The sequence below is a fragment of the Vulpes lagopus genome, chromosome 19, assembly GCF_018345385.1.
Source record: "Vulpes lagopus strain Blue_001 chromosome 19, ASM1834538v1, whole genome shotgun sequence".
In the NCBI taxonomy this organism is placed as follows: domain Eukaryota; kingdom Metazoa; phylum Chordata; class Mammalia; order Carnivora; family Canidae; genus Vulpes; species Vulpes lagopus.
Window position 1 is genome coordinate 3,596,827 of NC_054842.1, and position 21,279 is coordinate 3,618,105.

The window sequence follows — 21,279 nt, forward strand, 5'->3', positions numbered from 1 at the left end:
CATTGGTTAGTCTCTCCACATGTGCTGCTTATTGACTTCACTGATGTCTGGGCAGTGGCTTTGTGTGGGCTTACATAGGTGTTCATCAGCAGGCAGTGTTCTCAGTTCTTACAAGGTTTTCCTGTAAAGTAGTTCACTTTGCCCACATGCTCAATAGTTTCATAGTATTGACATCAACTGACAACAGTATGTCTGTCTGGCATTTTTCCTTTCTTTTCTCACATATGTCTCTGAATATGATGAACATTTTTCACCTGTGATTTAAAAGAAAAAAAATTCTATTCTTGAGTTAAGTACATTTTATCCTAAATTCCTTGATAAAATATTTGGTAAATATTTTTAAAATATTATCTACATTGACAAAGGGCTGTATATTTTAAAATTCGTAGATTTGTCAGATTTACATCTGAGATTCCAAATGAGTACCTCTGTCCCTCAGGAAGCCAGAGAAAGGGTCCATTTGAAGACTTCTGCTCTGAGAGGTCTCATTATCCGTTTTGATTAGTAAATCATATAAGGCCCTTTGAAAATTACCCTTTATGATGCTATGAACAAAAAGATTTTCAACTTCTCTAATAGGAAGTTTGCATATATTAAGGTGTTAAAATATTTTAACAAAATATGTTGTTCCATATTTGTTAAATATGATTCATTATTCAGTCTTCAGTTCTGAGATTAGTCTGAGATAGAAAGACTACTGTCACGGGTAATCTGTGGAGAAACATGACAAATTAAATGTTGTTAATATAAAACACAAACTATGTACTTACGAGGTTTTTGTTGGGGCACCTGGCTGGCTCATTCAGTGGAACATGCAACTCTTGAAAGTCCAAGGGGTTGTGAGTTCAAGCTCCATGTTAGGTTTTAGAGATTACTTTAAAATTTTAGTAGTGTTGTCAAAATATTTTCAACAAAGGTGTTAGTGACTCATAATCTTACAATAAGAGCATGTTTTCTTTCTTATACTGGATGCTGTTAAGTCTTTTTAATTTTTGCTACTCTGAGAAAAATGATGTATCTTTGTTGTAATTAGCATTTGCTTATCACTAGGAAGGTTGAGCACATTTTCATATATTTATTTTGCTCAATTAGATATTGGGTTATTTGTCTTTATCTCATTTTATTATCATTCTTTGTGTATTGCACTTAATGTGCTGCAGGAAATTTTTTTCCTACCATGTTGTGATTTGTTTTGTTTTTAGTTAATTGCTTAGGTGCCTTCTGATTTCTCTGCTACCTATGATAGTTTCCCTTACATGCGTTAAGATTCTATAACTATTCTTGCAAAATTTTTCCTACTATTATAGTGTCTTTTTTATGTTTTTCACTGTTAATATATCTGATTTAGTTTTAAAGATCTTTTTAAAATTTTAGAGAACCTCAGAGTTTAATGTAAAATTATGTTCTATTATATATATATATATATCTGATATTTCCCACACATTTCTTCTCCCTTCCCTTCTATTCCCTTTCACTATTATTTATATTCCCCAAATGAATGAGGCCATATAATGTTTGTCCTTCTCCGATTGACTTATTTCACTCAGCATAATACCCTCCAGTTCCATCACCTGTGGTTATTTTTTGATTGGTGTAATTTTATTAGGTATATCTGGTGTTAATATAGAAAACATTTGTCAATCCTATATTAAAAAGGAATCCTTTTTAATATACTAAAGGATCAAAATGGGGAGAAGGAGCTATTTATTTCACAAAGTGTAAAAATATTAAAATATGGACCTGGCTGACTAGTTGGTCCATTTGATTCTGTACTTTTGCTTATGAGTGAATATAGTTTCCAAATTTGGTCCTTTTAAAAATAGTCTCCTTGGTTAGATACTGGTAATTTTTGCCCATTTGAATGTACTTATGCCACTGAATTGTATATTTTAAAATGTTTAAAATGATAAATTTTATGTTAATGTGTATTTTACCACAATAAAGCCTCCCTTAAAATAATAAAATTTACTTAGCTATTCATACATTACATTTGTCCATTTTGCTTATAACTAAATCTATAACATTCTTTCCCAGGAAGCTTTCTTTAGTATGCATGTTTATTTATAAGATTTAATGCTGTTAAAATGTCTGAATATAGATATAAAAATATAATGTCATTTTAAAATTTTTGTTGAAATAATGAAGTTTTGGTAACTTTTTTTTGGTATTGATACTCTTTGTCAATAATAAAAATTCTCTTTATTTCAGCTTAAGAAAATTCGATCATTGCTTGTTGCTGGAGCTGCACAATATGACTGCTTTTTCCAACATTTACGCTTGTTGGATGGAGCACTTAAACTTTCAGCAAAAGATCTTAGATCCCAAGTGGTTAGAGAAGCTTGCATTACTGTAGCGTAAGTATATTCTTTCTGTGTAAGTATTTTTTATGAATGCATTTAGTACTCAGTGATTCAGTGCTCATTAAATAAAGCAAGATAACCCAAAACAACATGTATGTGATCCAAAAATAATTTTTATTCTAAAAAAGGACCCCATTTATATTATTTTTTAAAAATCATTCTTAACACTATATAAACGTTAAAATGTGGTTGTATGTCTAAAGCCTACTGGGCACTTTCGGTCACTAAGTCTGTAAGAAGAAAATGAACAACTCTGAAAACTATTGTTTTTTCTTTACTGAGTTGGATATTAAGCTATTTCTTTTTTTGTTGTTTTAATTTTTTAAAAAGATTTAATTTATTCATGAGAGGCACACAAAGAGAGGCAGAGACATAGGCAGAGGGAGAAACAGGCTCCCTATTGGGAGCCTGATGCAGGACTCAATTGCAGGTCCTCGGGATCATGACCTGAGCCAAAGGCAGGCACTTGACTACTGAGCCACCCAGTTGTCCCAGCTCTTTATTTCTGATATTTTAACGATTATCCTGGAATTGTAATGTGTCATTAACTTATCAAGATTTAAATTTATTCTGTATATTTATATTCTTCCAAAATTCGGGTATGGTACAATACTTAAATTTCTTTTACCTCTACTTCTGATCTGTGTGATATTGTTACATAAGTGTTCCTTTAAAAATAGGGAACACAAAGATGCTTACTATTAATATTTCTAATGAGAATTGCATTAGATGTCCTGGTTAGAATGGGGTGGGGGGAAAGCCCAGGAAGTAAAAACTATGAGGATTGCTAGTAAAGAAATAAGACTGCCATTGTTAACAAATAGTATAATTATCCATGCAGAAAACCACAAGAATATATAGGTATTTTAGTTAAAGGACTTTAGCAAGATGCTAGATACAAGTCATTTTACAAAAATAATTGAATATCTTTTAAAAGCAAAAATAAAAAGGAAAATAAAAATCTACAAAATGTAACCTTGAAAAGTATCCCATGGTTCTGCTTCTAGCAATGATACAATAACTGGTACAGAGGTAGCTGTTTTGCAGAAAATTGAATAAAACATGTAAAACAGCTATTTATAGTTAACAGACAGTGGACAGAGCAAGACTGTGATTCTTGAAAGAAGCAAATCAGTTGAGCAGTTTGGTCAGCACAGTTTTGACCTGGTGGTTAAAATTTGCAGTGCAGAATCCTGGAGAGTAGAGAAAGAAACAGAAAAGGAGATAGAGATAACTGCATAAGGGATCCCATGAGTCTAGCTCATGTGAAAGGTACAACTCTCTGAGGACAAGAAAGAACTAGTGCTAGAAACTGTAAGATAAACAACGGTTCCCAGAGCTCATATTGGCTGGAAGACGTTCAAGTTCTGATGAGCCCAGAATGGAGAAACTTAGTTGAATAATCAGGGCATTTGGTAGAGATCCCAAAAAGGCCATTGTATAGGAATAGTACTAAACTAGCTCTAAAGTCAAGTTTCCTTGTGACAAACATAAAGATCAGACTGATTCCCAAATACATCACCTGCTACCAGAACAAAACTCACCCTTTAAAGGAAGACCACACTATCCAGACACAGGTGGTGCCTCCTTGCATCTGATTTGAGGTTCCTTTTTGCCCGTGAGTTTAGACATAAGAAAACTTGAAAGTATAACTGAACACTAGTAAATAGGTCTGAGTACCTCTGTGAATCAAGAACCTGAATTTTGGGAGCTAACTGTATCACAACAGTATATTTTAAATAAGATACAAACATATAGAAAGTAACCAAAACTGCATGTATTGTCAGAACTGTAAGTGATTACAGCATCCTTCTAAAGTGTTCTAACTAAATCATGCAATTAAATACAATTTAGTTGTTTAACTACAAAATTGGAAAAAGCAGATAGTTGTCTTAAGGGTCACCCAACTAACTAGCATATGGTAGAGTTGTATTTTCAACTAACACCAAAGATGTAATAAGGGAGTATTTTGAACTAAAACAGTAATGGTACCATTAATAGAAATGGAGACTGTCTTGAGTACTAATTTGGGGAAGATTTTGAACTTGTTTATAAAATATGTTGAATTTGAGATTGATGTTTGGGCATCAGAATAGAAATACCTGATGGATAAAGACTAAAGGTCAGGGCAATCAGGACTGAATGTTTTACCTGTCAAGATAATGGTTAAATTATGAGATCAGATGGCTCTCTTCATCATTGTAAAAAGATGGTAAAGGGGTACGTGGAAGGGCGTTTGGGCAGCTAGGTCGATTGAGAGTCCAACTCTTGATTTCAGCTTAGGGCATGATCTCTGGATCCTAGGATCAAGCTCCCCATTGGCCTCTGCACTCAGTGAGGAGTCAGCTTGTCCCCCTCCCTCCTCCTGCCCCTTACCGCCAAAAAAATAAATGAAATCTTTTTTTCTTCCCCCCAAAACTGAGGGGCTCAGTCAGTTAAGCATCTGATTCTTGATTTTGGCTCAAGTCATGATCTTGGGATCATGGGATCAAGCTCTGTGGAATCTACACTCAGCATGGAGTCTACTTGAGATTGTCTCCCTCCTCCCACTTGTACTTTCTCTCTAAATAAATAAATAACATCTTAGAGATGGTAAAATGCCAGATTTCAGCTTTGACTAGACAGTTAAAAGGTGAGAAGAGGGATACCTGGGTGGCTCGGTGGTTGAGCATCTGCCTTCAGCTCAGGTGATCCTGGGGTCCTGGGATCGAGTCCTGCATTGGGCTCCCCACAGAGAGCCTGCTTCTCCCTCTCCCTGTGTCTCTGCCTCTCTCTCTCTCTCTCTCTCTCTCTCTCTCTGTGTGAGTATCATAAATGAATAAAAAAAAAAGGGTAGGAAAAACATGGAAATGAATAGCATTTGTACTTCCTTTTCTCTTTTGTTTTTCTGCCATTAGAAGTGATTGAAATAAAAATTTTAAGTTAATTCAGTAAGAAAATATTTTTAAATTATATGGTCTTACCTATATTTACTATTTTAAACTTTTTTTTTTGTCTTCCTTTGTAGACATCTTTCAACAGTTTTGGGAAACAAATTTGATCATGGCGCTGAAGCCATTGTACCTACGCTTTTTAATCTCGTCCCCAATAGTGCAAAAGTCATGGCAACTTCTGGATGTGCCGCTATCAGATTCATCATTCGGGTAAGTTCTTCTGTCTTCTTCCCTCTCTCCTCCTCCTTCTCTGTTTTCAGTATACTTAAGTAAGTCATTGGTATTTTTTTTTTCTTAACCCCAAGGGAAAATCATTTTTGTATGACTTTTTCTGAAATAAAAGCATTACAGTTGTTATAGAAATTTAGGTTATCAAGTAAACATGCTTGCATATAGAGTAAAATATACACAGGTACATGTACTTATGTGTACGTGTGTGTAATTATGTTACAGGTAGTAAGTAATTATGTTATAGGAAGTAACAGGCAAATGTAAAAATGAAAAATGTTATAGGCATTGGTATGACAGGCAAATTCTTAGTATTTCTCATCTTCCATATCTTGAAAGTGCCCCTAAAAAAACAGTTAAAAAATAAATCTCCCTTCTTTAATTCTGTCCTTCTGCAACTAATCACTCAAGCCATTCGGTATATACTTTTCCAAACATCTATTCTATGCTTATACAAACTGTATTTACTATAAAGTATAAATATTTATATTTTACATATATATAAATATTTTTTAACTTGGTTTTTAAACTTCATGTACTTGGGCAGCTTCCCTTGTCCATCCATATAATTTTTCTTAATGTCTAGAGAGGTTCTCTGTTAAAGGACAAGAGCATTAAATTGTCCTCACCATTCTTACCCCTGAAATCTATGGAGACCTTTTTCTCCTTTACCAACATTGTATATGAACAGTCTCTTAAAGGCCTTATAATTTAATAAAGTGGCATATTATTTCATACTTTACTTCACATCTCTTAGATTTTTAGACATTAGGTGTTTTTTTTCTTTCAGAATTCTGTGGATTGTCATTTTATAGTCTTTGTACATCTTTTCCTGACTGATTTTGAAGGTCTTTTTATGTATCATAAGTATATTGATTCTGTGTTGTAGATATTGCAGGTATAATTTTCTACCAGTCTATCAGTTTTTCAAATATTAAGCTATTTTTTGTTAAACATAGAACTTTTAACTTTTTGTGTATTAAGACAATGCTTTTTTTGTGGGTTTTGTTATAATTAAAATGACCTTCCGCATTTCACAATTTAAAAAATACTCAGTTATTTGAAACTTTTATAATTTGTTTCTTACATTTAGATCTAACTGGATTTTTGCTTCCTTGTGAAATATGGGTATCTAATAGGATTTTCCCCCAATACAAAACCACTGGACTCAATGGCATATATAATACAGTCTTTTCTTACAATGCCACTATGTTTACACAATAAATTTCCATTAAGTATATGGGTCTGTTTCCTAAACTCCTGTTCAGTTTCTTTGATGAGTTTGTTGTTTCCTATTAAAGAGATGAAGTTTCAGGGCACCTGGGTGGCTCAGTTGGTTGTCTGCCCTTGGCTTAGGTCATAATCTTGAGATCCTGGGATCCAGCCCTGTATCAGGCTCCCTGCTCAGCAGGGGGTCTGCATCTCTCTTTCTTTTTGCCGTCTCCCCCTGCTCGTGCTCTGTCTCTGTTTGATTGATAGATAGATAGATAGATAGATAGATAGATAGATAGATAGATATCTTTTAAAAAGTGGGGGGACACCTGGGTGGCTCAGCAATTGAGTGTCTGCCTTGGGCTCAGGGCATGATCCTGGAGTTTTGGGATCCAGTCCCACATCAGGTTCCTGCAGGGAGCCTGCTTCTCTTCTGCCTATGTCTCTATCTCTCTCTCTATGTCTCTCATGAATAAACAAATAAATCTTTAAAAAAAGGCTATGAATCCTTCTTTTCTGTTTTAATATTTTTTTAAGCTTCTCTAAGACCAGGACCTTCATAACAATGTTGAAAAGTTATGAAGGAGGAAAAAATAAAAAGGAAAGTAGTAGGAATTATTGAGATCTGTTTTATCTCTGAGTTTAATGAGAGTACTTTAAATATGATATTTGGAACAGGTTTCTATGGATACTCTATATTAGATTATGGGAATTTCCTTCCATTCATATTTTTGCTAAATTCTGATCAGGAATAGATGTGAAATCTTACCAACTATTTCAGTAGTTTTAGAAATGATTTTTTTAGAAATGATTCCCTTTTTATTTAACCATTGTACATTCATGAACTGAATTCTGCTTGTACATTGTGGTACTACTAGATTCATTTGGCTAATACTGCAGGTCAGATGTTGGGATTCCTTTTATGTATGAGCCTTTGTAGAACATCCTGTACTTTCCTGTTTCACATATTATATTATTACATTATTCTGTTACTAGGCTTGCTGACCTTGGAAGTTCCTTAGTGACTTTTCTAGTATTTTAATCTCTAGGCATTTTTGTATTTCATTTTGAATTGTTATTTTTATTTTCTCAGAATATCCTTTTCATAAAGATTTTAAGAATCTTTGACCTGAGGTTGTATACTGTATTCTCATAAGTTAAAAAAAAAAAGTCTCTACCACTGTAGTTCTGTTATCATTTTTTCTTGTTACAATTCTATTCAGTTTTTTTACACTTGCTAGAGGCATTGTTTATGGTTTTTTATAAACTTCAGATTTTAATTTTGTTTTCAGGGGTGTCCTTCAGTTTTTTCTACTTTTTTAGTTTCTATAAGTTTCTTAATTCTTTTGACTTGCATTGGCTTCTTTTTTTCCCCTAGATCTTTGTGATATGTTCTTAGGTAGTTTGTTGTAATTTTTGTTATTTAAAATTATAAGGCTGTAGGTTTTCTTGTGAATTTGGCATTGGCAACATCCCAATGATTTAGATTTACCAAATTCTCTTTATATTTATCTCTTGTAATTTTCATTTCAATGTCCTCTTTGAATTATGTAATATTATTTGCATTTTCAGTTGGTTCTTTTGTTCCTCTTGTCATCCTTTGTTTATAATTTCATTACATTCTGATCAGAGACTTTGGTTATACAGTTTCTTCTTCAGTGGATGCTTTGAATTTTATTTGTGTCCCAGTATATCCTAAATTTATAGAGGTAGTCTTTTAACTACTTGCAAAATATGGAGTTTTTTTATAAGAGTACTTTGTTCGTCTATAAATCTAGCTGGATATTTCACATTATTCAAATTCTTCATAGTCTCATTTTTTTTAAAAAGGTATTTCATCTGGCAAATTTTGATTCTAGTTTCTTAAATTTCATTTTCCTGACATTTCTTACTTTATGTATGGTCAAAGGTTTTCTATTACTATTTTGAAGTAGTATTTTTTTTCCTATCATTTGTTTTCTGTTCATTGTGCTTTTTCTTATCTGTTTATTTTCTTAGAAGTTCCTTATTCTTGATCAGTGTCCATAATAAAACGTGTTTTACTTCCCTCACATTTTAAAAAGTTTACATTTTATCTCATTCATGTTGTTTTTCCCTTAACCATTAAACAAATTTTTTCATTTTCAGCAGTTGAAAATTATAATTTTTTTACTTTTTTCATTCTTAACTATTGTTAGTAAATTCTTACTAACCAAGTTTAATTGGGTCTGTGTAATTTGCTTTAGTGTGTTCTCAATTTTCATGTGTGTTTATCTTCCAGTATTTTACTTTTTAAATTTTAATTATTTATTTACTTAAGAGAATGTGTGAGCACACCAGTTGGGGGAGTGGCAGAGGAAAGGGACAAGCAGACTCCCCGCTGAGTGTAGAGCCTGATACAGGCATCATCCTAGGACCCTGGGATCATGACCTGCGCCAAAGTCGGATGCTTAACCAAGTGAACCACCCAGGCACCCCTATCTTTGCATATTTTAAAGTGGCTTTTCTTTACCTTTACAGAACTAAAAAACTGGACTTTACATTCATATTCCTTTTTCCTCAGAATTGTTTACTTTTCATGGCACCTGACTGCCTTAGTTGGTAGAACAATCAACTCTTGATCTCAGGATTGTGAATTTGAGCCCCAGGTTGGGTAGAGATTACTTAAAAAGTAAAAACAAACAAAAACTTTTTTAATTGTTTACTTTTCATTCAGAATTATTTTCTTAATTTTTTATTGTTTCCCTAAGAAGTGAGATATACCATTTGTTTCTTTTCTTAAAAAAAAAAAAAAAAAAAAAAAAAGACTTCAGGAAGCCTTCCAGATTAGTCTCCGTGTTAGGAGTTTCCCTAAAACAGGTCTGGGAGTCTTCCTTCATTAGTGCTGTCCTTTCACAGTGGATAAGAATTTCTGACAAAGATGAATTTTCTTTAAATTATGTTAATTTTCATGGATCATTTATTTATTGCTTCTGTTTCCTTTGTCGGGTTTTTGTCTTGTTATACAGATTTTGGAACCCTCAGTATAATTTATCATTTCTTGGATAATTTTTTGTCTTTTGCCTTATAGCTGTATATGTTCTCAAGAAAAATTTCTTTAAATTCTACTTATGTGACAGTACCCATGTTACCATTCTTAGGCTTCACACATCATACATTGTCTTCAAATTCCTCATTTATCATAAGTTTGTTTAATGTTATTGATATACTATTCTGTCATCTCACTGAACATAGAAATCAGGTGGTTTTTGTTGTTGTATGTGATTTCCTGTTTATTTTGTCTCCCAGAGGATTTAGATTAGATTAGATCTCTATGTTTGATTTCTAATTCTTTTAATTCTAAAGAAGATTTTTTTTCCCCAGTTATCAGCTTGTATTAATATATTAAAATCTAAATCGTCTGACTTGGTGTTTGGTTAAAATGCTTCACTATAACCCTGAGGTTCACTTTTTATTTTCCTTTGGTACAGCTCCCCCTGAATATGGTGTAGTAATACTTTGGTCAGTGTATCTCCCCATCCCTGCCACTGTGTTGAATGTGGGCTAATCGGCGTAGGGTTTTGGGGAGGTTATGAGAAGGAGGGAAAGGATGGTAGGTAAGACCTATATACTGTGTTGTGGCTGGAGAGTCTCCTTGGGCTTTAACTCCATAGCAGTGTTTAGGGAATGGGTTCTTCTGGGAAAACTTCTTCTAGGAAAGAAGTCCACAGAACCTTTCCATGCTGAGTGTAACAGTTAAATAGCACACAGGTCAGCATTTTCTTCAATAATTCTCATTTTGAACAACTTAAGGTCTATAGGTAGTTTTCCTCTACAGTAGCTGAAAAAACTTTGCACTTTTGCTTGAGTTAGTTATAGCAGACACAGATGTGCCATACATATTCTCCTTCAGTGTAAGACTTGTTTTTCCAATACTGGAAGCATGTTCAGCAGACAGCCTTTAGGGGCTTCCTCTTCAAGGATTGCCTCAGTCGCAGAGAGCTGCCTTTTCCAAGGTCTTGCCCTTCCCTTTAAGGCCCACAGCCGATACCTGATTGATGTGGAAGTATAATGTTTTGGCCATTTTGAACCAACTCAGCGCTACTCTAAAAGGCCATTTTAACTCCAGAGCTGTGGCTGAATCACAGATTGATTTCTTCATCTGCCCTTTCCTGCTTCCTTCACCTCCCTTCCACAGGAGTTGATTCCAAGAGTACTTCTTAATATCCTGCATGCTAGACTTTATCTCAGAGCTTGCTTTCTAGGTAATCCATGTTGTACCATCAGCTCAGAAGAAAAAGGATATTTAAAGCATCAAATATCAAAAAATAAATAAATAAAAAATAAAGCATCAAATATGTATGCTTAGATTACTATTTTATTCTTCTGTCAGTTATGCACTTTTTAGTGTGTACTTCACTAATGAAGAGTGATAAAGAATTACTAATAGAAATCAGAAGGTTATATCTCTTGGGGCATCTGAGTGGCTTAGTCAGTTAAATGTCCAACTCTTGATTTCGGCTCAGGTTATGATCTCAGTCATGGGATCCAGCCCTGCATTGTGGGCTCTATCCTTAGCAAGCAGTCCGCTTGAGATTCTCTCTCTCCCTCCCATTTTGCTTCCACACTTGCACTGGCACATCTCTCATTCTCAAATAAATAATCTTTTTAAAAAAATTATTGTAATGTTGCTTTTGAACATCCTGCTCACTAGTACACCAGGGGTTGGAAAAACCACATTAGGCAAAGAACTTGCATCAAGATCAGGACTGAAATGCATTAATGTGGGTGATTTAGCTCAAGAAGTCTAATCAACAGATATCATGGAGTCTGGCAAGATGGCTTCTCCCAAGAGCATGCCAAAAGATGCACAGATGATGGCACAAATCCTGAGGGATACGGGGATTACAGAATATGAGCCAACAGTTATAAATCAGATGTTGGAGTTTGCCTTCCGATATGTGACCACAATCCTAGATGATGCAAAAATTTATTCAAGCCATGCTAAGAAGGCTACTGTTGATGCAGATGATGTGCGGTTGGCCATTCAGTGTTGTGCTCATCAGTCTATTACCTCTCCACCCCCAAAAGATTTTTTTATTAGATATTGCAAGGCAAAGAAATCAAACTCTTTGCCATTAATCAAGCCATATTCAGACCCCAGGTTGCCACCTGATAGATATTCCTTGATGGCTCCAAACTATAGACTTAAGTCTTAAAAAAAAAAAAAAGTATCTACTTCTGTGGGAAGAATAACAGTTCCACAGTTAAGTGTTGGTTCTATTACTAGCAGACCAAGTACTCCCACTCTTGGTACACCAACCCCACAAACCATGTCAGTGTCAACTAAAGTAGGGACTCCAATGTCCCTCACAGGGCAGAAGTTTATAGTACAGATGCCCACATCACAGTTCCCAACTGTAAAAGCCTCAATTCCTGCAACATCCGCAGTTCAGAATGTTCTGATTAATCCATCATAAATTGGGTCTAAAAACATTCTTATTACCACTAACATGGTGCCATCACAAAATACTTCCCAATGGAAAAAAAATACTTCCCAATGAATCATCAAATGCATTGAAAAGAAAATGAGAAGATGACAATGATGACTATGATAATTTGTAATCCAGCCTTAATGCTTGTAACATGTATACTTGGTCTTATTTTTTTTTTTTATACTTGGTCTTAAATCCATTGTACTGAGATTAAACATGCATGCTGGGTATTTTCAGGTTGTGTTGTAGAAAACTTAAATGGTATTTAATGAGTAAATATAGTTATCCTTTCCTATTGAGACATTGGGTTTTCTTTAATAGGATTAGGAATGGTTATTCATTAGCCTTTTAAGTGTGAAAAATAAAATTGTTGTTCATCAAAAAAAAAAAAAAAAGATTGTATCTGTTAAACCTTACCTGAATTCTAGACAGCTGTGGTTCAGCCACAATGAAAGGTACGCTAAAATCACCATTTCCAAGTGTATTCCCAGTAGTTAGGTGTGTAGATTCACTCTGGTTATTTGCTTTGATGACTTAATAGTTTCTATTTTTCACCAGCAGTAGCCATGGCCTTTCAAAGAGCATGACAGATGCATGCCCTAGGACTCCCTCCCCAGAAATACACTGTCTCAGCAGTTCTTTGCAGTTATACAATTAACTTCTCTTTCTTATATAATATTTTGGCCACACCTGCCCTTCTGAAACTATATCATCATTACTGTTACTTTAATTAGGGGAACTGTTTGACAGTCTTAATTTCTCTCCAAATCTGATTTTATGGTCTTTTTGTTCTGTTATTATATATCTAAATGCTTGGTTGTAACGCAAATAGAAGAAGGAATGATGTGAAGTAGACAATATTTTTCAACCTTTTGAAACATCTTTTTCAGCATACTCATGTACCCAGACTTATACCTTTGATAACAAGCAATTGCACATCAAAATCAGTTCCTGTAAGAAGGTAAGTTTTGAGGGAAAAAAAATTTTAGTATGTCTTTAATATTGTATTATGTTTAATTCTTATTCTGATGCAAAAATTAGTTGTCACTACTTTCTTGCCTTCTAGAAACCTTAGTAAATTTTTAAAATCTTATTTCTTATAAAGAAAAAGGAATGAAATGATCATTATAATCATTCATGTTTTCCAGTTTCATCATACTAAGCTTTAGTTTCTTTGGGCTATGGATTGCCTGGTTTTCAGAAAGGATGGAGTATAGAGTCAGGCCTTTGCTGGAGTCCTACAGCTGCCATTGATTGTCTTACCTTAGGCAATTTAAACCACTATGAACCTCTAATCTACATATGTTAGTAGGGCTAATGATATTGACCCCATAGAATTATGAGGATAAAATGAAATAGATATGCATTAGTAGAATTCAATATAGTGTTTGGAACAGAGTAAACAGCCATATCAGGTCAATCTGTCAGTCTCTCTCTGTCTCTTTATGATTTTTACTGTTTTTAGCATCATCATTGTCACCATCAATACTAAAGACAACAAAAATGAGATTGTACATTTGATGTTTAAGAAAATTGTGAAGAATCAGATATGCCTGGCTGACACAGTCAAAATTACAAGTGACTCTTGATCTTGAGGTCATGAGTTTGAGCCTTATGTTTGGTATAGAGAGTACTTACTTACATAAAGAAATACATACATACAAAAATTGAATCAGGGACACCTAGGTGGCTCAGTTGGTTGAATTTCTGATTCTTGGTCTCAGCTCAGGTCTTGATCTAGGGATTGTGAGTTCAAGCCCCACATTGGGTTCCATGTGGGGCATGGAGCCTACTTAAAAAAAACAAAGGAGGAAGGAAGGAAGGGAGGGAGGGAGGGAGGGAGGAAGGAAGGAAGGAAGGAAGGAAGGAAGGAAGGAAGGAAGGAAAAAACTTGAAGTGTATCATGTCATTTCACTGATATGTAGAATCTGAAAAACAAAACAAATTAACATTCAGAAATACAGAGAACTAACTGATGGTTGCCAGAGGGGAGGTGATGGGCAAAATGGGCTGAAGAGGATTAAGAGGTACCAGTTGGAGTTATAAAATGAACAAGTTACAGGGATATGTAAAGTACAACATAGGGAATATAATCAATCAATAATATTGTTTAACTTTGTATGATGGCAGGTCATAACAGTTATTGTAGTGAGCATTTTATGATGTTAAATCACTATGTTATACACCTGAAACTAATAGAGTATTGTGTATATCAAGTACAATTAAAAATAAATTTTAGAAGTAAATTTAAAAATGAAGACATTTAAGTACCATATTTTATATAATAATTTGATGCATGTACCCATCTTTTGTATTCATATTCTTTTCTTGATTTGTTTCTTAACTATTTAAAAATTATGTTGGTTTGATTTATTTTATTCAAAACCATCTTAAATGATTTTTGCAAGACAGCAGGCATAAGAAAACAACTACATTTTTTATATTTGCAATGAGATATTTGGATCACAACAATTTAAGCTATAGTCCTATCTGATTATATTCTGGTATTACTTCTATTGCTGTATACTTATAAAATCTGTTCTTATTCATTTGGAGACTGTATGTGGTTCACGAAGCCTAAAATATTTACTGTCTGGCACTTTACAGAAAAGATTTACCAACCTCTCTGCCTTACATTGAGGAAAGTGCTAATTGGAGAAATAGGAATGTGGCGGAGAAGAGAGAGTCAAGAAATGCATCATAAAATTGCCTTGAAAACGGGGACCAATTCAATAGCTGTAGGGGAATTGAGTGGGTGTAACCTACTCAGAGATGTAAGCTTGCTGAGGGCTACAGAGCCATCAGACAGGCCATTTAGGCCAGAAAACATGATAAATGGAAGGTCTCAGTAGGAAAAGAAGCTAATGGGGTGGGGGAGTGGGTGTGGGCGAGGGGGAGCAATGTAGGGAGGGCAGGAGTAGGTTGAAGTCAGAGAGTATAGAGGGCTTTGAATGTCTACGAAGAGAAATTTTGACATTACTTCATACCTTGACAGTTTTTGGTGAGGAGGTAGTGTCATCCATCTTAGTTTTATTTCAGCTATGACCAATGATTAAAAAGAGACAGCAAGAAGTATTGGTTTAATTAAGTAGGAATTCTTGTAGCTCATGTAAGAGGGGCAGGATCTGTATTGGAGCTATATTGATGATAATTGATTGAAGATTTTATTCAGGAAATAAATTCAAGGGATTTGGAGTGTAGAAATGAAAATTGGATCATCGGATATGGTTGAAGAGGTGATATCAAGTGCTTCAGACTGTGGGTTCTGGAATCAGAATGCCAGGGTTTAAGTCCTGTCACTTCGGCAAGTTAATTTAACCTCTATGTTTCTCATTTTCTAAACTATAACATGGGCTAAAAGAATGGATTTGAGAGGGTAAGAGTTAATATGTTCTTTTGTATGTTAGTGTTTGAGTTGACAGTCTCTGCCTGTATAGGGATGTCCATGAACTGGTTGAAACTTTGACTTGACAGCTGAATTAAAGAATCAGTGCTGGAGATAAAGGCTTAGATGTGAGAAGCATAGTCGATAGAGCTAAGGGTACAGGTGATACAGATAATGTTTCCCAAGTTAAAGACTATGAAAGAGAAGTGGGCTAGGATCAGCACCAACCACATGAGCACCTATTTAAAAGAAGGTAGAGGGCAGCCCGGGTGGCAGAGCGGTTTAGCGCTGCCTTCAGCCCAAGGCATGATCCTGGAGACCCAGGATCGAGTCCCATGTCAGGCTCCCTGCATGGAGCCTGCTTCTCCCTCTGCCTGTATCTCTGCCTCTCTCTCTCTCTCTTTCTCATGAATAAATAAAATCTTTAAAAAAAAAAAAAGGTGGAGAAAAAAATGTTAATAAAAGAAGAAAAACAAGGGATAACTGTGTCATCAGTGCCAAGAAAGAAGAGAAACTCAAGAATGAGATAGTTGAAGAACTTGAGAACTAGAGGGCTTAAGAGAAAAGACACAAATACTTGATTAAAAATTATATATATATATATATATATATATATATATGTATACTTAGGAAAACAAATACAGAAATGGAAGATCTATCTTTCTTGGTCACCATTGTATATCTTCAGTTGCTACTGCAGAGTAGGTGTTTGATAAATATTTTTTAAGTTAAATGTATTACATTTTTATATTTGACAAATATTTTAAGGTAAAATCATGGGGAACCCTCAAGGTTTTTTGAGGGGTCAAAACATAAACATAGATAATCGGAGCCTTAATGTAAGTTAAGTATTTGACAGTTAAGATAACTAAAAATATATCTTATACTTTAATTCAGAGGACAAAGTGCAGTATTATAGAAGAAATTAATATTTAATTTAAATTAATATAACAATGTAATGTTATAACAGTTACAATTAACTTTTACTTTTCAGGCGTTCATTTGAATTTTTAGATTTATTGTTACAAGAGTGGCAGACTCATTCATTGGAAAGGTATGCATTGATTCTTCCTTTCCCACTTCCCTCTCCTCATTGGCACCAGTTCTTTAGAAGTTAATTGTATTGTTTTTGCATTATTCCTCCTTCTGCTTAAAAGTTATTTGTACTGGTTTTCCTTTAAAGCTGTGATACAGTGTGGCTTCTTTTACTCAGGGCAGCTATGATTTTCTTCATTTGGGGGTTGAGTGAGGATAGGTAGGTAGATAGAATGGGTTATAAAAGATACTGCAGGTTAAATTGAGCAGATTTTTTAAATGTATCTCCAGACCAGGTTTCCTGGAGTGTAACTAATCAGGTAATGATTTAATATAGAAGGAGGTCCCTTCTTTTCAAAGGAAAGAGATTTTAAGAGATTCTTTGGAAAGTTCCTCTATCAGCTGTCACGCATTATTGGTCAGGAATACACTGATGTATGATGTAGCTCTGAGATGAACGAAAGGAAAAGGTGCACAGCTAGTTGGTCACTAAGCTATTTGGCTATTTGCCCGGCAGTAATTTCAAGTTTGAAGCTTAGAGTATACCTGCATTTACAATGAATACCTTGCTGATTTTCCATTTTCATGGAAATTGTTAAACCTGTTTACAACCCATTTTTTTAAAAATAGAGTTTGTTGTTTAATGTAAGCATGATATAATTCTAGGTTTCCTTTAAGTTCTTTTGTGGCAGCTACTATTCAGTTAGGTCAGATCATAACTAATCATGCTATTAGCAAATCATTTCTACATTGATGGGTTAGTGAGGAACCACACCGGAGGGGCTTTTTTATTAAGAGTTTAAGGGGGATCCCTGGGTGGCTCAGCGGTTTAGCGCCTGCCTTTGGCCCAGGGCATGATCCTGGAGTCCCAGGATCGAGTCCCACATCAGGCTCCCTGCATGGAGCCTGCTTCTCCCTCTGCCTGTGTCTCTGCCTCTCTCTGTCTCTCTCTCTCTCTCTTTCTCTCTCTCTCTGTGTGTGTGTGTGTGTGTGTGTGTGTGTGTCTCAGGAATAAGTAAATGAAATCTTTAAGAAAAATAATTTAAAATGTGAGTACTATACCTATATACACTGTTTGTACTCCTTATAAAAATAATTATATTCAAGTTTTTGATGTTTGACTTGTCAGGGGGAAACCATACATGAATGAAATGTGTGGGGTAGATTATTAGAAAATCTTAAATTTATTATTACACACTAATTTTTTAAATCTTCCCTGCCCTTTTGTGATTGATGTGTAACATAGAGCCAATAAGTATAATTTGTGGTGAAATACAGTTTTACTCATGAATCTAAAGGTGTTTGGGGGCTTCTGGCTAGCTCGTTTGGTAGAACATGAGACTCTTAATCTTGGGGTTATGAGTGCGAGTCCCATGTTGGGGTAGAGATTACTTACAAATAATAAAATCTTTTTAAAAATAAGATGTTTTGTTCTATAGACATGCAGCCGTCTTGGTTGAAACTATTAAGAAGGGAATTCATGATGCTGATGCTGAAGCCAGAGTGGAGGCAAGAAAGTAAGTCTATGATGTATTTTTGTGACAGTTTAATTAAATGTACTTGGATCTTTTCTTTGAAAGGAATTATACTGGAAGATTGAGAATATTAAAAATGTCCAAGTATTGTACTTGATTTGCTCTTTAGTAATACCAAGACTGATTTTTCTCCATTAAATCTGTACTAGATATATGGGGCACCTGTTGGTAGAGCATGCAACTTGATCTCAAGGTTGTAAGTTTGAGCCCCACATTGGGTATAGAGATTACTTAAAAAAAAAAAATTGTACTAAATGGCTAACAGTTGACTTTATATTATCATTTGTATAATCATTAGTATTCATTCCTATTCCATCATAACATCCTCACTTTGATTATGAATTAAAACAACTGTCATTTATTGAGAATATGCTAAGTAACTGATACTGTGGGGCACCTAGTATATATTACTATCTAATCTTTAGAATGATCCTGCAAAAGTGGTATGTCTGTCGATTGGCAACAGAAGTTTGGAGTTTTGGAAGCCACACAAACTGTAAGAATTGTAGTCAGATTTTTTTTTTCTTTTTTTTAGATGAGCTCAAGAAGGCATTAGATTTTTATATTTATTCTTTTTTTTTTAATTTTTATTTATTTATTTTTTAATTTTTTTTAATTTTTTTATTTTTTTATTTATGATAGTCACAGAGAGAGAGAGAGAGAGAGAGAGAGGCAGAGACACAGGCAGAGGGAGAAGCAGGCTCCATGCACCGGAAGCCCGACGTGGGATTCGATCCCGGATCTCCAGGATCGCGCCCTGGGCCAAAGGCAGGCGCCAAACCGCTGCGCCACCCAGGGATCCCTGTAGTCAGATTTTGAACAGAGATCTGCTTTTCTCAAAATCCTGCCATCTTTCCACCAAACTTGTTAAATTTAGAAAGTCTTTATTTGAGGGGCACCTGGGTGGCTCAGTTGGTTATGCTCCCAACTCTTGGTTTCTGCTTAGGTCATGGCCTTGCAGTCATGGTATCAAGCCCCTCCTTGGGCTCCATGCTTAGTGCAGACTCTGCTTCAGATTCTTTCTCCCATCCTCTCTGCCCCTCCCCACTCTCTCTCTCTCTCTCTCAAATAAATAAATAAAATCTTAAAAAAATATATATTCATTTGATATGTAGGAGATATATTAATATGGTCTCACCTTCATTCTTTTTCAATGTATGTATTTTATGTAAAGCTATTATTTTATGTTCTTTTTTCTTTTTTGTTCCTTTGTTTTACAGGACATACATGGGTCTTAGAAACCACTTTCCTGGTGAAGCGGAAACCTTGTATAATTCTCTTGAGCCATCTTATCAGAAGAGTCTTCAAACTTACTTAAAGAGTTCTGGCAGTGTAGCATCTCTTCCACAATCAGACAGGTCCTCATCTAGCTCACAGGAAAGTCTCAAGTAAGGCCATATAAATAATAATTACTGATTTCTTCCTCTCCAAATCCCTGTAGTTACTTAAATTAGATGATTGAATACCTGCTTGTTTTCACTTAAAGGCTTGAAAGAATGATGACTGGAATGTGCAGTTGACCCTTGAACAATGTGGGATCTAGGGATGCTAACCACCCTCTGCACTGTGAAGTAAAAAAATCTGCATATAACTTGACTCCCTCAAAACTTAACTACTAATAGCTTCTTGTTGACAAGAAGCTTTACTGAGAACATAAACAGTCAATGGACACACGCTTTGTATGTTGTATATATGTTATATACAATATTCTTAAAATAAAGTTAGGTAGAAAAAAGAAAATGTTACTGGGAAAACCATAAGGAAGGTAAAATACAATTATAACACTGTAGTGTATTGAAAAAAATCTGCATAGAAGTGGACCCTCACAGTTTAAATCTGTGTTGTTCAAGGGTCAGCTGTACTTACTTTTTTGGTTTGTGTCTCAAGGGTTAGATTAGATGCTAGTGTAACTTTTTCTGGAGTGAAGAGTTTAGTGATACAAATTTTGCTTCTGTATGTTCATGTCTGTGAAAATGTTGGGAAGCACTGATTTATATATATTTTTTAAATAACCTCAGAAAGGTGGTGGAAGGGGAGGTGGGCGGGGGGTGGGGGTGACTGGGTGGCGGGCACTGAGGTGGGCACTTGACGGGATGAGCACTGGGTGTTATTCTGTATGTTCAAAATTGAACACCAATAAAAAATAAATTTATTAATAAATAAATAAATACCCCAGAAATAGTTCATACAGTAAGCAGCCCATTTCTAGGGCATTATAATGGAGGAATTGTAATGGGGATTCAGAAGTCATCTTCAGAACTCTGATACAGTACAATGTGACTGGTAAAAAAAAAAAAAACACTGCTTTCCTTCCTCATCTTTACCATAACATAAGGACTTTAGCAAATCCCTTGGGGCCAAATTTCTTAGTATCTGACTCACTTCTATATAATTCCATTCTCATCATTATGTTGGCTTACTCAACCCTTGCTGCCTTGGCAGCCTTTACTCTAATTTTCTATCTCTCGCCCTATGAGGTTGCCCTATGGCATCTCTGATGCCATCTCTACCCCCAGACAGTGGCCTCAAGTGTCTCTAGGTTTCCTCACAAAATGTGAGCTTCCTCTGTGTAATTCCTGTCCCTTTGGGACCTTGACCCCACAAAGACTGATGCTTGCTTTGGCAGCTCCCTAATGTAGGAGTGAGACCAGGGTGAGTCAAGTGAGGCAAACTAGGGCACAAGACTCAAGGAAGCATTCATAGGGTCTTATGAGTACTGGACTAATGTGCAGTGACTTATAGGAATAAAAGGAGATAATCCAATTTTGATATAATTATTGTAAGAATAATTAACCTATCTGAACTTCTGTTTAAATTTGTTATAAAACCTCCCTGTAAATGAGCTTTGTTGTTTTTTTTCCTTTTATTTACTTTGCTCAAACTTTAGAGTGCCCATGAGCCACCTAAAGATCTTGTTAAAATGCAGAATCCAATTCAGTAGATCTGGGATGGGACCTGAGATTTTGCATTTTTTCATATGTGCCTGGGTGATATCTTTGCTTTTTGAGTATGGACCATTCTTTGAGTAGCAAATATGTAAACAAGATATTTTATCTCATTTCAGTATCACATCTTTAAATATAAACATCTTTAAGTCCTTGAATGTTGAAGTGGACTGCCTCAGCCTAATATAATAAC

The 21,279-nt window shown here is 35.0% G+C and overlaps 1 protein-coding gene and 1 pseudogene across 33 annotated transcripts in view; both read left to right on the forward strand.

Annotated features, from left to right (window-relative positions):
• The window catches only part of CLASP2 (cytoplasmic linker associated protein 2), a 176,587-nt gene that overhangs the window by 73,786 nt on the left and 81,522 nt on the right, over positions 1 to 21,279 (forward strand). For all 33 annotated transcript variants that reach the window (XM_041733812.1, XM_041733817.1, XM_041733813.1 and 30 more), the window contains 6 exons: positions 2,209 to 2,354; positions 5,368 to 5,503; positions 13,077 to 13,147; positions 16,566 to 16,625; positions 18,046 to 18,123; positions 19,362 to 19,529. In XM_041733812.1, coding sequence (XP_041589746.1) covers positions 2,209 to 2,354; positions 5,368 to 5,503; positions 13,077 to 13,147; positions 16,566 to 16,625; positions 18,046 to 18,123; positions 19,362 to 19,529 — 659 coding nt within the window. The remainder of the gene's footprint in view (positions 1 to 2,208; positions 2,355 to 5,367; positions 5,504 to 13,076; positions 13,148 to 16,565; positions 16,626 to 18,045; positions 18,124 to 19,361; positions 19,530 to 21,279) is intronic.
• Positions 11,465 to 12,396, forward strand: LOC121478662 (annotated as a pseudogene).